The sequence below is a fragment of the Monodon monoceros genome, unplaced genomic scaffold (genome assembly GCF_005190385.1).
Source record: "Monodon monoceros isolate NGI ecotype Baffin Bay Population unplaced genomic scaffold, NGI_Narwhal_1 Super_Scaffold_18, whole genome shotgun sequence".
Lineage (NCBI taxonomy): Eukaryota > Metazoa > Chordata > Mammalia > Artiodactyla > Monodontidae > Monodon > Monodon monoceros.
In genome coordinates, this window is record NW_021703774.1 from 171,913,027 (window position 1) to 171,925,025 (window position 11,999).

At 53.0% G+C, this 11,999-nt stretch overlaps 1 protein-coding gene across 1 annotated transcript; it reads left to right on the forward strand.

The window, feature by feature from the left end:
• The first annotated feature begins 65 nt into the window (after window positions 1-65).
• KIAA2013 (KIAA2013 ortholog) lies at window positions 66-4,995 on the forward strand. Its single transcript, XM_029231194.1, has 3 exons — window positions 66-1,098; window positions 3,445-4,298; window positions 4,747-4,995. Exons 1-3 carry the CDS (start codon window positions 66-68, stop codon window positions 4,762-4,764), a joined length of 1,905 nt encoding a protein of 634 aa, XP_029087027.1. The 3' UTR covers window positions 4,765-4,995.
• The last annotated feature ends 7,004 nt before the right edge of the window (window positions 4,996-11,999 follow it).

An 11,999-nucleotide genomic window follows, 5' to 3' on the forward strand; every position in this document is an offset into this window, starting at 1 on the left:
GGGCCGGTGGGCTGGGCGGCGGGCCCGGCGGCCGCCCCCGCGCCGCGCCCGCGCCTGGCGGCCCGATGTGGCTGCAGCAGCGGCTTAAGGGGCTGCCGGGACTGCTGTCGAGCAGCTGGGCCCGCCGCCTACTCTGCCTGCTCGGCCTCCTGGTGCTGCTTCTGTGGTTCGCGGGCTCCGGGGCGCGGCGGGCGGCGGGCGGTCTGCAGCTGTTGCCCTGGCCCCGCGGCGAGCCGGGCGCCGCCGAGCCCTCTGCCTGTCTGGAGGCAGCCACCCGCGCGTGGCGCGGCCTGCGGGAGCGGGGCGAGGCTGTACCGCTGGGCCCCGGAGTGCCGGCCCTGGTGGCCAACGGCTTCCTGGCCCTGGACGTGGTCGCCAACCGGCTGTGGGTGACCCCCGGGGAGCGGGAGCCCGCCGTGGCGCCGGACTTCGTGCCCTTCGTGCAGCTGCGCCCGCTGAGCGCGCTCTCTGAAGCTGGAGAGTCAGTGTTGCTGCTGCGGGAAGGGCTGCTGCGGCGGGTGCGCTGCCTGCAGCTCGGGACTCCGGGTCCCGGCCCTGCGGCCGCCGGCCCGGGCCCCGCCTCGGCCTCCGGCCTCGTCACGGGATCCGGCCGAGACTGCGTGCTGCTGCAAGAGGACTTTCTGGCGCACCGGGGCCGACCCCACGTCTATCTGCAGCGCATCCAGCTCAACAACCCCACGGAACGCGTGGCCGCGCTGCAGACTGTCGGGCCCACTGCCGGCCCGGTCCCCAAGGCCTTCACCAGCACCCTGGAGAAGGTCGGAGACCATCAGTTCCTCCTCTACTCGGGGCGGTCCCCGCCTTTTCCCACGGGGCTGGTGCACCTGCTGGTGGTGGCCGCCAAGAAGTTAGTGAACCGTCTCCAAGTGGCTCCCAAGACGCAACTGGACGAGACTGTGCTGTGGGTGGTGCACGTCTCCGGCCCTCTTAACCCCCAGGTGCTCAAAAGCAAAGCAGGCAAGGAGCTCAAGGTGCTCCAGGACTTGGCACGGAAGGAAATGCTGGAGCTCTTGGAGATGCCGGCGGCGGAGCTGCTTCAGGACCACCAGCGCCTCTGGGCCCAGCTCTTCAGCCCAGGTGAGGCCTGGCGAGTGCTTGGTCCACCGTCCACACCTTGCACCAGGGTGAGCACGGTCCATCCTGGAGATGCCCCTGCAGAGTCTGCAGAGGTGACACTGAAGGGCGGGGTCCCGGGGTGGTTCAAACTTGGGCTTGGCGTTTGATTTGGGGCTGACTCTTGCTCCACCACTTAGTAGCTGTGTGACCTTGAACCCTACTCTCTCTGGGCTTGTGTTCAATAATAACAGTAAGCACGTACCTCAGAGGACTTTTATGAGATGGTCGTGAAAGAGGAGTGCAAAGGGCAGATCTTATTGTTATTCGTTCTTGTGGCTGAAGCCTCATTTGAGCAGCGTGGTTTGGGAGGTCAGTTGGTAAAGGATAAGCCAGAGGCCTGGCCGATCCCGGGATTCTTTTTTTTTTTTTAATGTATTTATTTATTTTGGGCTGCATTGGGTCTTCGCTGCTGCAACGATGCTTTCTCTAGTTGTGGTGAGTGGGGGGCTACCTTCATTGCAGTGCACGAGTTTCTCTTGTTGTGAGCACGGGCTCTAGGCGCGCGGGCTTCAGTAGTTGTGACACATGCGCTCAGTAGTTGTGGCACGCGGGCTCTAGAGCACAGGCTCAGTGGTTGTGGCGCACAGGCTTAGTTACTCCGCGGCATGTGGGATCTTCCCAGACCAGGGCTTGAACCCGTGTTCCTTGCATTGGCAGGCGGATTCTTAACCACTGAGCCACGAGGGAAGCCCGATCCCGGGGTTCTTAACTCAGTTCCCCACATTTCTGGCTGGTGACAGGCATGGGCTTCTTGACATGACTCCCGCTAGCCTGAGCTGTGGCCTCGCTGTTGTGGCTGCAGCTTTTTCATGGGGGGTGGGGGTAGTGGAATCTCTTCAGCAGGTGGGATGCTCCTGTCAAATGAAAACTCTTTCGCCCCCTTGACTGCTTAAGAAAAGGAAATCCTAGTGTAGAGGAGAGAGAGATTAAGAGATTTTGGTTTCCAGAGTTCTAGTTGTCTAAATCCTTAAACGTAGTTGCTCAAAGAGCCTTTAATTTAGTCAAGTATTTATCGAATGCTTCTGCCAGAAAGTGTTCTTCACGTGGGGCATACGGAAGCAAACAGAACAAAGTTCCGGTTCTCATGGTTCTTAAATTCTGGGCGGGCGGAAGACAGATATTAGAAAGCGAAAATTTGGATTAAAAAAGCGAGATAGCTTTTTAGGCTCAAGCGTTATAAGGAGAAAAGATAAAAATATGTGCTTGGGGGTGAGTGACTGCAGTGGGTGGGGCTAAGAGTGTGTAGCTCCGCTGTCCGGGAGGCCTCTGTGAGCAGGAATTGCAGAAGCTGAGGCCTACACAGCTAGAGGAAGCGCTGTGTGGTGGTCTGGAGGGAGCCAGCAGGGCAGAGGCCCTGAGGCAGGGGCGGGCTTGGTTGAGTGGCCAGTGTGGCTGGCAGGTAGTGAGCAAGGGGAGGGTGGCAGTGGCCAGAGGGTTTACCTTGGGGCCTTGGTGAGGACAGTGAATTTGATTCTAAGTGAGATGGGAGGCAGGGCGGAGGCACTGTCTGGTGCACGTTTTTAAAGGTCGCGGTGCTGCTGCGTCAGCGTGTAGACAGTGTGGGGGAGGGGGAAGTAGAGTGTGGAGACCACATAGGAGGCTTTGGCAGGAGCCCAGCTGAGAGGACGGTGGCTGGGACCAGCGCTGCGACCGTGGAAGCAGGGGGTGGATGAGTCGGAAACTTTGGCAGCTGGAGCCACTGGGCGTTCTGTGGACTGGCTGTGGGGAGTGAGAACTTGAGGGTGACTCCTGGATTTGGGGGGAGGGCTCCAGCGGGTGTCTGGAGGTGATTTAGGGAAGGATTAGCATGGGGCTGGAAGGATTCAAACCTTGTCCGTTCCCAAATGCCTGTCAGACATCCAGCTTGAGACACCACGTGGGTGGTGAGCTGTCTGAGTCTAGAGCTCATACAAATCTGTGCGATCCTGTGCTCAGATGTTGTTTAAAGCTGCAGGCCCGGTGAGAGAGAAGCAGCCCACGACTGGCCAGGGTGTTGTGACAGTTCTTGGAGTCGGGGAACTGGCCTTTTGACTTGGCGCCCTAGGCTTGGCTAAATCTGTGTTCTTCTGGGCTCTGGCAGGAGCCCCACTGGCGGGATTTTCAGTTTCAGGCCCAGAGGGCTCAAGGTGGTCACGTGAGGAAGCCAGGCAGGATGCTGCTCTCCCGTACTCGTGGGAGACTGGAGCTGCTGTTTTCATCCCTGAGGAAAAAAGCTTCATGTCTCTGCTGCTCTTGATCTTTGTTTCATAACCTCAGCCTCTTGGCCATGCTGTTCCTCCTTAATGTACAACCTCTGTGGTGTTGCAGGTGTGGAAATGAAGAAGATCACCGATGCCCACACTCCATCAGGCCTGACCGTGAACCTGACGCTGTACTACATGCTTTCCTGCTCCCCCGCGCCACTGCTCAGCCCCGACCTGAGCCACAGAGAGCGAGACCAGATGGAGTCGACACTCAACTATGAAGATCACTGCTTCAGCGGCCACGCCACCATGCACGCTGGGAACCTCTGGCCGGGCCGCCTGTCCTCCATCCAGCAGATCCTGCAGCTCTGGGACCTGTGGAGGCTGACCCTGCAGAAGCGCGGCTGCAAGGGACTGGTGCGGGCGGGCGCCCCGGGCATCCTGCAGGGCATGGTGCTCAGCTTCGGCGGCCTGCAGTTCACCGAGAACCACCTCCAGTTCCAGGCTGACCCCGACGTGCTGCACAACAGCTACGCCCTGCATGGCATCCGCTACAAGAATGACCACATCAACCTGGCCGTGCTCGCAGACCCTGAGGGCAAGCCGTACCTGCACGTGTCTGTGGAGTCCCGCGGCCAGCTCGTCAAGATCTACGCCTGCGAAGCGGGCTGCCTGGACGAGCCTGTGGAGCTGACCTCGGCGCCCCAGGGCCACACCTTCTCAGTCATGGTGACGCAGCCCATCACGCCGCTGCTCTACATCTCCACCGACCTCACGCACCTGCAGGACCTGCGGCACACGCTGCATCTCAAGGCCATCCTGGCCCACGACGAGCACATGGCCCAGCAGGACCCCGGGCTGCCCTTCCTCTTCTGGTTCAGCGTGGCCTCCCTCATCACCCTCTTCCACCTCTTCCTATTCAAGCTCATCTACAACGAGTACTGTGGGCCTGGCGCCAAACCCCTCTTCAGGAGTAAGGTATAAAGCCACTGCGCCTCCAGAGCCTGGGGCCCTGGCCTTGCGTTCCGTCCCGAGTCTAGTGTAGTGGGGTGGAGGGTACGTTAAGCTCCAGCTCTGTGCTCCCACTCTTTAAAGAGCCCGGACTCAGGAGAGAGGGGCTCTGTGGCTTCTGGTTTGGAGAAGGAAGTAGCACTTGACCTGAAGGAGTGGGAGAAGGGCCAGAGCCCTTCTGGGCCTGGCCAGAGCAGAGCCCGTGAACTCGCCGCACCCGCCTAAGGAGGCGCCTGGGCCCCCGAGTCTGTGGCAGCTCTAGCCCGTCCCTGGGCCAAGAGCTGTCAGCAAGGCGGGCTCGGAGCCTGGGTGGGGTGCCAGCAGGGTGTCTCCATCGCCTGCTTCCCTTGAGATTTCTGTAGCTGTCCACCGGGGTTGGCGTGAGCAGTAACAACCTGTCTTGTTGATTGAACAGGAAGATCCCAGTGTCTGAGTGGCATCAGTCCTGCTTTCAGTCGCCACTTGCACAAGACACCCAGCACTGAAAGTCCTGCTGCTGCGAACAAGGGATCCTTTGAAAGCACCCAGCCTTTTGTGCCTTGTTGGGGGACACCAGTGACTCGGAAGTGCGCGTGGATGTTCAGGAGTTTGCATCAGGGAGCGGGAGGGGCGGGGCTGGTGGACCTTTTGTAAGCTTTCAACTCAATAAAGTGAACCTATATGGAAAATACTTGAAATTGAACTCACTCTTTCCACTTTCCCCCTTTCTTCTGTCCCAGGAAATAGACCCTCTTTTGAAAAGACTCTTGTCTAGGAAAAAATGTGTTCTTTTCCTAATTTAATGTGTTCTTTCTTGAATGAATTTTTAATTTATTGTTGAGATTTTGCTGGATGGCTTTTGCATCCACTCTCGGTAGGGAATCTTGGCAGTGATTTCCAATATGCACCACCTCAGGAGGTTTGGAGGCCCGCACGCCACCTGCGTGAAGGGGTGGGTCTCCGTCACCCCCGGGTTTGCACATTGCGTCTTTCTTATCATGAGCCTATGGAGATATGTGGTTTTGTACCTCTGGGCTTTAGGGGAGGTGTTTAACTTTCTAGTGATCGATGATTGTTGGGTTTTGGAATACCAAAGCTTTTTTGTGTGTTCTGTTTTTAAATAAATCTCTTTCAAACCTCCACGACCGGTTTGCGTGTGGTTGAGACATCTGGAGACATCGGACCTTCCTCAGTCACCAGGCTTTTGGGTGGAGTCCGAAGCAAAGGCCCCGCCGTGGTGACGGTATTCTTTTCCCACGCCCTCTTCTCTTCAGAGGAGCCCACTCAGAGGCTGTGGAGGTGGCCCCTGTGCTGCCCACCTGGGGGACTGCTGCATGTCCCAGCTGAGTGGGCTGCTCGAGGAGCATTACCCTGGCCCCTTCCTGCTGCAGTGCCTCTCCCCCTGCCTGCTCTAAAGAGAGTTGCCTGCCCCGGTTTTGCTGCCCATAGAACCGGGGGCAGGAAAAACCCTGAGTGGGCCTCCTGCAGATTGTTCTCGAAGCTAAGGTCTGAGTCCTTCCTTTGTGGGGAGAATGGAGCAAAGTGGGGCCGGGCTGAGTGTGGACCATCACCCTCAGTGTCTTGGTGGTTTCCCTGGCTTCCCAGATGGGCGTTTTGAGCAGCCTGGCTCACCAGGAAGCCTGGTTTGCTTGCCAAGTTGCCGAGTGTCCGGCCCCGCAGGTGGCTGGGAGAGAAAGTACACAAGGGTTTCAGGCTCTTCTACGAGTTGCTCTGGTTTTGCTGCTGTCGCTCCAGTCCTGTGCGCCTTCCACTCCTGCCCTGGGGGTGCCTCACCCTTCTGGCCAGGGGCCCTTGGCTGGCCACGGGGTGTGGTGCGCTGTGGTGTCTGGCGTGACATGCCCTCTAGTCATTGCATTCAACTGGAAGTTACTTGACCACAGGAGCAGCGCTTCAGGGCTCCCACTCACCCTGTTAACTTGGAACCAGGCATGGTGTGGGCTCCCATACATGTAAACATGAACCCATGTACCTGTGCCTGGAGAATACCGAGCCAACGACTAGAATTTCAGTAGACGAACACTTGCGAATTATAGGTCATTGAAGCGAGCACGTGTGTTACGTATTTTACATCAACACGGCCTCATGCAGGGAGGAGGTAGCTAGGGGTTAAGATCCCAGTTTGAGAGATGAGGAAATGTGCTCAAGGCCGAGCAGCCCAGGCTGGGATGCAAACTGGGGCTTGCTGTCAGCCCAGCCTCTCTCTCAGCCCCTACACTCTGTTTCTCCCCATGCTCTCTCCCCACACACTCCTCTGATGGCTCCCGCAGGTTGGGGTGGGTAATGCATTTGCTCCTGCCCTCTGGGATGACATCAGCTCACTCTGAAAGCGGCTGGGCGTCTGCCGTGAGCCTCTGCAGTGCCTCCAGTTCAGCCTCAGTTGGGAGCAGGCCATCCACTAACTCGTGGGTCTGCCTCTCACGGTCCGGTAATGCACTGGAGCTTTCTTCTTGGGCTGGATGCACAAAGAGGCTTGGTCAAGTTGCTTTCCAGGGGTAGACACCTGGTATGGAATTGCATACTACCCAGCAGTTCCCAACAGCTGAAAAGTTGGTTTGGAAATGTATTAACTCCCTGAAAACCTACGGGCACCTTGGCCTCTCATGCCCCATCTCATGACCTCTCAGGCCACCTTTCACTCCTGCTGTGGTTGCAGCCACCACCTCTTTCCAGGTGCGGGTTCCTGGCAGCGTCTGACCTCACCTTCTCTCTGACCTTCAGGAAGCTGCTCTGCACTCAGCATGTGTGTAGCCTCAAAGCAGGCCAAGGATATCGCTGCTAGGGGCAGCCCTTCTCCCATGAGAGATGGAGCCAGTGGACCAGTGCTCCCTCCGCCATCCCCTGGGCGGACAGTTCTGTGACACATTCTACACGGCTCCTCAGTCGGCAAGATCAGACCCCCCACTGCCCACAGTGGTGGAGAACTTGGGAAGACACCCTTGATTCAATTTCCCTCCCTCCATTTTACCCTCCCTCAGCCTCCCTCTGCTGTTCCCTGGGATCTCTTCCTAAATAAACTACCTGAACACAAGTTTTGCTTCGGGTTAAGACACTAACCAGGAGGTCTGTGGCTCCTCTGGAGGGTTTTTCCAAGAGGAAGTTGGATTCTCCTGTGGGTGTTGTTACGGACTGATTCACATGTTGAAGCCTAACCCTCAACGTGATGGTGTTTGGAGGTGGGGCCTCTGGGAGGTGAATAGATCATGAGGGTGGAGCCCTTATGAGTGGTATTAGTGCCATTATACAAGAGACCCCAGGGAGCTCTCTAGTCCTCTCCCTGCCGTGTGAGGACGCAGAGAGATGACAGCTATCTACAGCCCAGAAGAGGGCTCTCATCAGAACCCGACCACACCAGCACCCTGATCTCAGACTTCCAGCCTCCAGAACTGTGAGAAATAGATTTCTGTTGTTTATAAGCCACCTGGTGTGTGGTATTCTGCTGTAGGAGCCCAAACGGACTAAGACAGTCATATTCTTCCAGTGGAGGAATGGAACTTTTCAAGGGTGATAAGAAGCCAAAAATCCAGACATTTGTAGGGTCTTAGATTAAAAAAACCTTAGAGATTTTTGCTCAAGTGTCCATAACCTGGCTTCAAGTGATCTGTGAACCCCTAGAATTGCAAAATGTATGTACTTTTTTTTTTCATGAGGAGAGTTTCTGGAGCTTTCCTCAGATTCTTAAAAGGATTCCTGACCTTTAAAAAAAACCCTTAAGAACAAGATAACCTGCATTTTGGGGTCTTGTTTTCAGCCCCCCACCGCACCCCCAAGAAGCAGCAGTGGTCTGACCTCCGGCCATCTGCTTAGGGGTCTGGTGATTGGGTGGATCACCTCACTTGCTGAGGGGCACTTGCTCCCCTTGCAGAAAGGAGGCCCATCTCAGCTGAGCTGAGCAAACAGCCTCGCCATGAACAAGCTACCTAGTCTCATAATCGTGCTTCCTGGGGGCCTCTCCTCTGGACTTAGGCTGATGGAAGCTTCAAATAAATCATTTGACTCAGTAAATGTTCATTGTGAATCTTTCGGATTTCCCTGGCGGTCCAGTGGTTAAGACTCTGCACTTCCACTGCAGGGGGCATGGGTTTGATCCCTGGTCAGGGAACTAAGATCCCACATCCTACGTTAAGGTGTGGGAGAGGACTGTCCAGGCAGTGGGCAGAGCACTTCGCGGCAAGAGTAGACATACAGAAATGGGGAAGTTTAAGAGCCAATGGACAGTAATACTTCAGTTTGTCTGGAGCATAGAATCCAGGAAGGGAAATAAAGTAGGTAATAAGCTTAGAAAGTTGGGATTTATGGTTCCACCTCATTGACCTGTAAAAGCAAGGTATAGGTGGGCTCTGGCCCTAACTCATGGCAATGATAACATTACAGGTAATAATTTCTCCCAAGGATTAATCACTTACTCTCCCCTAGTTACTGTCATAATTTTAGCCAATCTTTACAGCTTCCTCCAAAACCAAGGACGACAGTTCATCATCCTGTTTTACAAAAGTAGAAACTGAGACACAGTGAAAGAGACTTGCCAGAGGTCACTGACCACCTTGCAGGATTGACACTCTCCCAGTGGCAGGTTAATTATCACCTCTACTAGTATGTGAAGGAGAGTGCTGGAAATCAGAACTCCTGGTTGCCCGCGACCACCACAGGAATCAATATGACTGTTCAAGGGGGTCCTGAGAGATGACCAAACGGAGGACAGGTGAGCTCAGGAGAAAGGCTGTGGCGTCTCTCGGAAGAAAACTTCAAGAAAAGTTAACTAAGCAGCATTTCTGGAGCTTGGAGCTTGATGCGAAAGAGTGGGGAGTGGGCTGGGAGTTAGGGGACCTGGGTTCTGTCTCCAGCTCTGTCATTATCATTCTGTAACCTCAAACAAGTGGGTTATGTGTTACGCTCTATGTTCCCACCTGTAAAATGGGTCTAGTAACACCTTCCAACTTCAGAAAGATGGTTAGGAATTCCCATGAAATAAATGACTCTTGTGTGAAGGTGCTTTGATAAATTCAAAACCTTCTCCCCATACAAGGGGGAATTGTTTGTATTATGTGCCTAGAGGCAAGGGAATGCAGATCAGGACTTCTAAACCTTGGGTCCCTGAACAGAAGTCAGGGGGTCTGCGAAATTGGATTGGAAGAAATCTTTATTTTCGCTAACCTCCAACTGAAATTCAGCATCTCCTTCCATGATTAACTTTGACATTTGCATCATTGTCACAAATAGAAATCACAGATGCACTCATGACACGCCCAGTGGTGGCAGGCATCTTGAAATATTGCTCACGTTCATTGTGACTTTGAAATGCTGGTAGTCATGAGACTTCCCACTAGATACCAATATTTGATCTATTAATAAAGAAGTGCATATGTTACCAACCGCAAAGTTGTTTTTAAAATGTATTCAGGGAATTCCCTGGCGGTCCAGTGGTTAGGACTCCATGCTTCCACTGTAGGGGGCCTGGGTTCGATCCCTGGTCCGGGAGCTAGGATCTCACAAGCCGAGCGGTGCGGCCAAAAAAACAATAAATAAATAAATAAAATATATTCAAAACTTTTAAATTATGAGTAATGTTTAACATTCACAAAAGTAGACGTAATAGTATAAAGAACCTCCGTGTGCTGGTTACCAAGTCCAACAACCATCACGTAAACAAAATTTTATTTTTGTCTTTGTTCTTTTTATTTGGGGGGGTGGGGCTTTTTCTTTGCACTCATTCTTTTGAAGCAAATCCAAGATATAATATCATTTCATCTGTAGATATTTCCGGGGAACTCACTGGCAGTCCAGTGGTTAGGACTCCATGCTCTCACTGCTGCAGGCGTGGATTCCATCCCCGGTCAGGAAACCAAGATCCCACAAGCTGTGCCGTGTGCCCCCCACCCCCCAAAAAAAAGTTTATATTGTAGATATTGCTTTAGTTACTTCTAAGTATAAGGAGGTTAAAACAAAAATCATTACCACAGTATGATAATCGTACCCCAAACCCTTCAGTAATTCCTTAATATCAAATATCTGGTCAGATTGAAAAATGAAAACATCTCATAAATGTAATAAGTTCTGAAAATAGTGTTTGTTTAAACCGGAATCCCAGTAAGTTCTGCTTGGTAAGATGGGTTCTTTTAACTCTTTTAAACCTATAGATTCCCTTTTCATCTCCCTCTCTCATTTCTTCTTGTAATTTATTTGTTGAAAAAAATCTGATGGTTCGCCCTGAAAATCTCCTCGCAGCCAGGGCTTTGCTGATTGCGTCCATCCCCGCAGAGATGCAGACAAGCTCGACTGTGTTCTGCTCTTCTGTCAATTAGTGGTCAGATCTAGTCTTCAGCAAACTCAAGTTCAATTTTCCCCGGCCATACAACTTCATGGGAGCAGCGCACTCTTTCACCCGGAGACGTATAATATCTAGCTCTCTGGCTGCTCGGCGTGCTCGTTACTCTGGATCGTTGCTTTTGCCGAAGGTGAACAACAAAAAAGTTAGAACCCCTACTTTGGATGAACACTCGGCCTTCAGAGCCCAAGAAAGCACTGTCACCAGTATTTCGTTCTCACTGACCAGACCTCGTCGTGAGAAAAGCAGCGCTTCTTCTACGGGGACAAGAAAGCTACCCGCGCCAGTGGGGCAGGGGTAGACGGGGGACAACTGCCTGAGCCTGGGGTTCTGGTTTTTTACACAAGAGAACATTCAAAAGGGCCTGGGAAGGGGTGATCCCCACAGCCGCATTACAGCCTCTGAGAGGTTTCTTGTACATGTATGGGAGATCTGGCCACAGGTAGAAACCTGGAAGGCAGGAAAACGAAACTCAACAAAGGAACTTGCAAGAAGGAAAAGTGCAGATGGATTCCCTCCTTCCTTTACTGGGCAGACGCTGCTCGTTTTCTTCCCGCGTATTCACTTCCTCCCTCCTAGGATCTCGCAAATGTCATGGCTGCCCGGAGAAAAAACTACATTTCCCAGCCCGCTTTGCAGTTATGCGGGCTCGGAAAGCTGAATTCTGGCCACTGTGATCGGTTAAAATATTCACTTCCGTTCGGGTTCTATCAAATTCGTTGTAACCGTGATCAAACGTCTTTCTTGAGTAGTATTTTTCATAAATAATATTTCTGTTCTAAACCTAAATTACCTCAACAGAATAAAACAACGATACTTACGCTCTAAAAGAAACAATGAATCCATACTTAGATTCCTTCTGAAAAAAATTTTTAAAGATTTCCTTCACGGTCCAACGGTTAAGAATCTCTCATTTAATGCGGGGGAAGGGTCTAGGTTCCTGGTCGCGAAACTATGATTCTACATAACGCGGGGGAACTAAGCCCACTGACCGCTATTATTGAATCCCGGGGCGCCGAAACTTGCACGCCACAGTTTAAGAAGTCCTCCCACCGCGGGCCGCACTTAGCCCTGAAAAAGCAACCAAAGAACACAACCAAAATACACCTCTTCCACTTCAACAACATCAACTACTCCACTCTTCGTAGTTCGACTCCTTTGCTTTAAGTAGGTTTACACCGTTTACTCCCACACGGATACCGAAAAGAGTGTTTTCAAGACGACAGCTGTCTAGAAAATAACAACTAACTCCTCCGTGAAAACAAACGTGGTGCACGAAGTTAGACAAACATCGCTCCCCAGCTAGAACATCCAAAACTGAGAATCTACTTTTAAACGTTATCATT

Coding starts and splice junctions, on each gene's coding strand:
- KIAA2013 (XM_029231194.1), top strand. CDS start 66: ATGTGGCTGCAGCAGCGGCTTAAGGGGCTGCCGGGACTGCTGTCGAGC. Junction 1,099..3,444: donor GGCCCAGCTCTTCAGCCCAG/GTGAGGCCTGGC, acceptor GTGGTGTTGCAG/GTGTGGAAATGAAGAAGATC.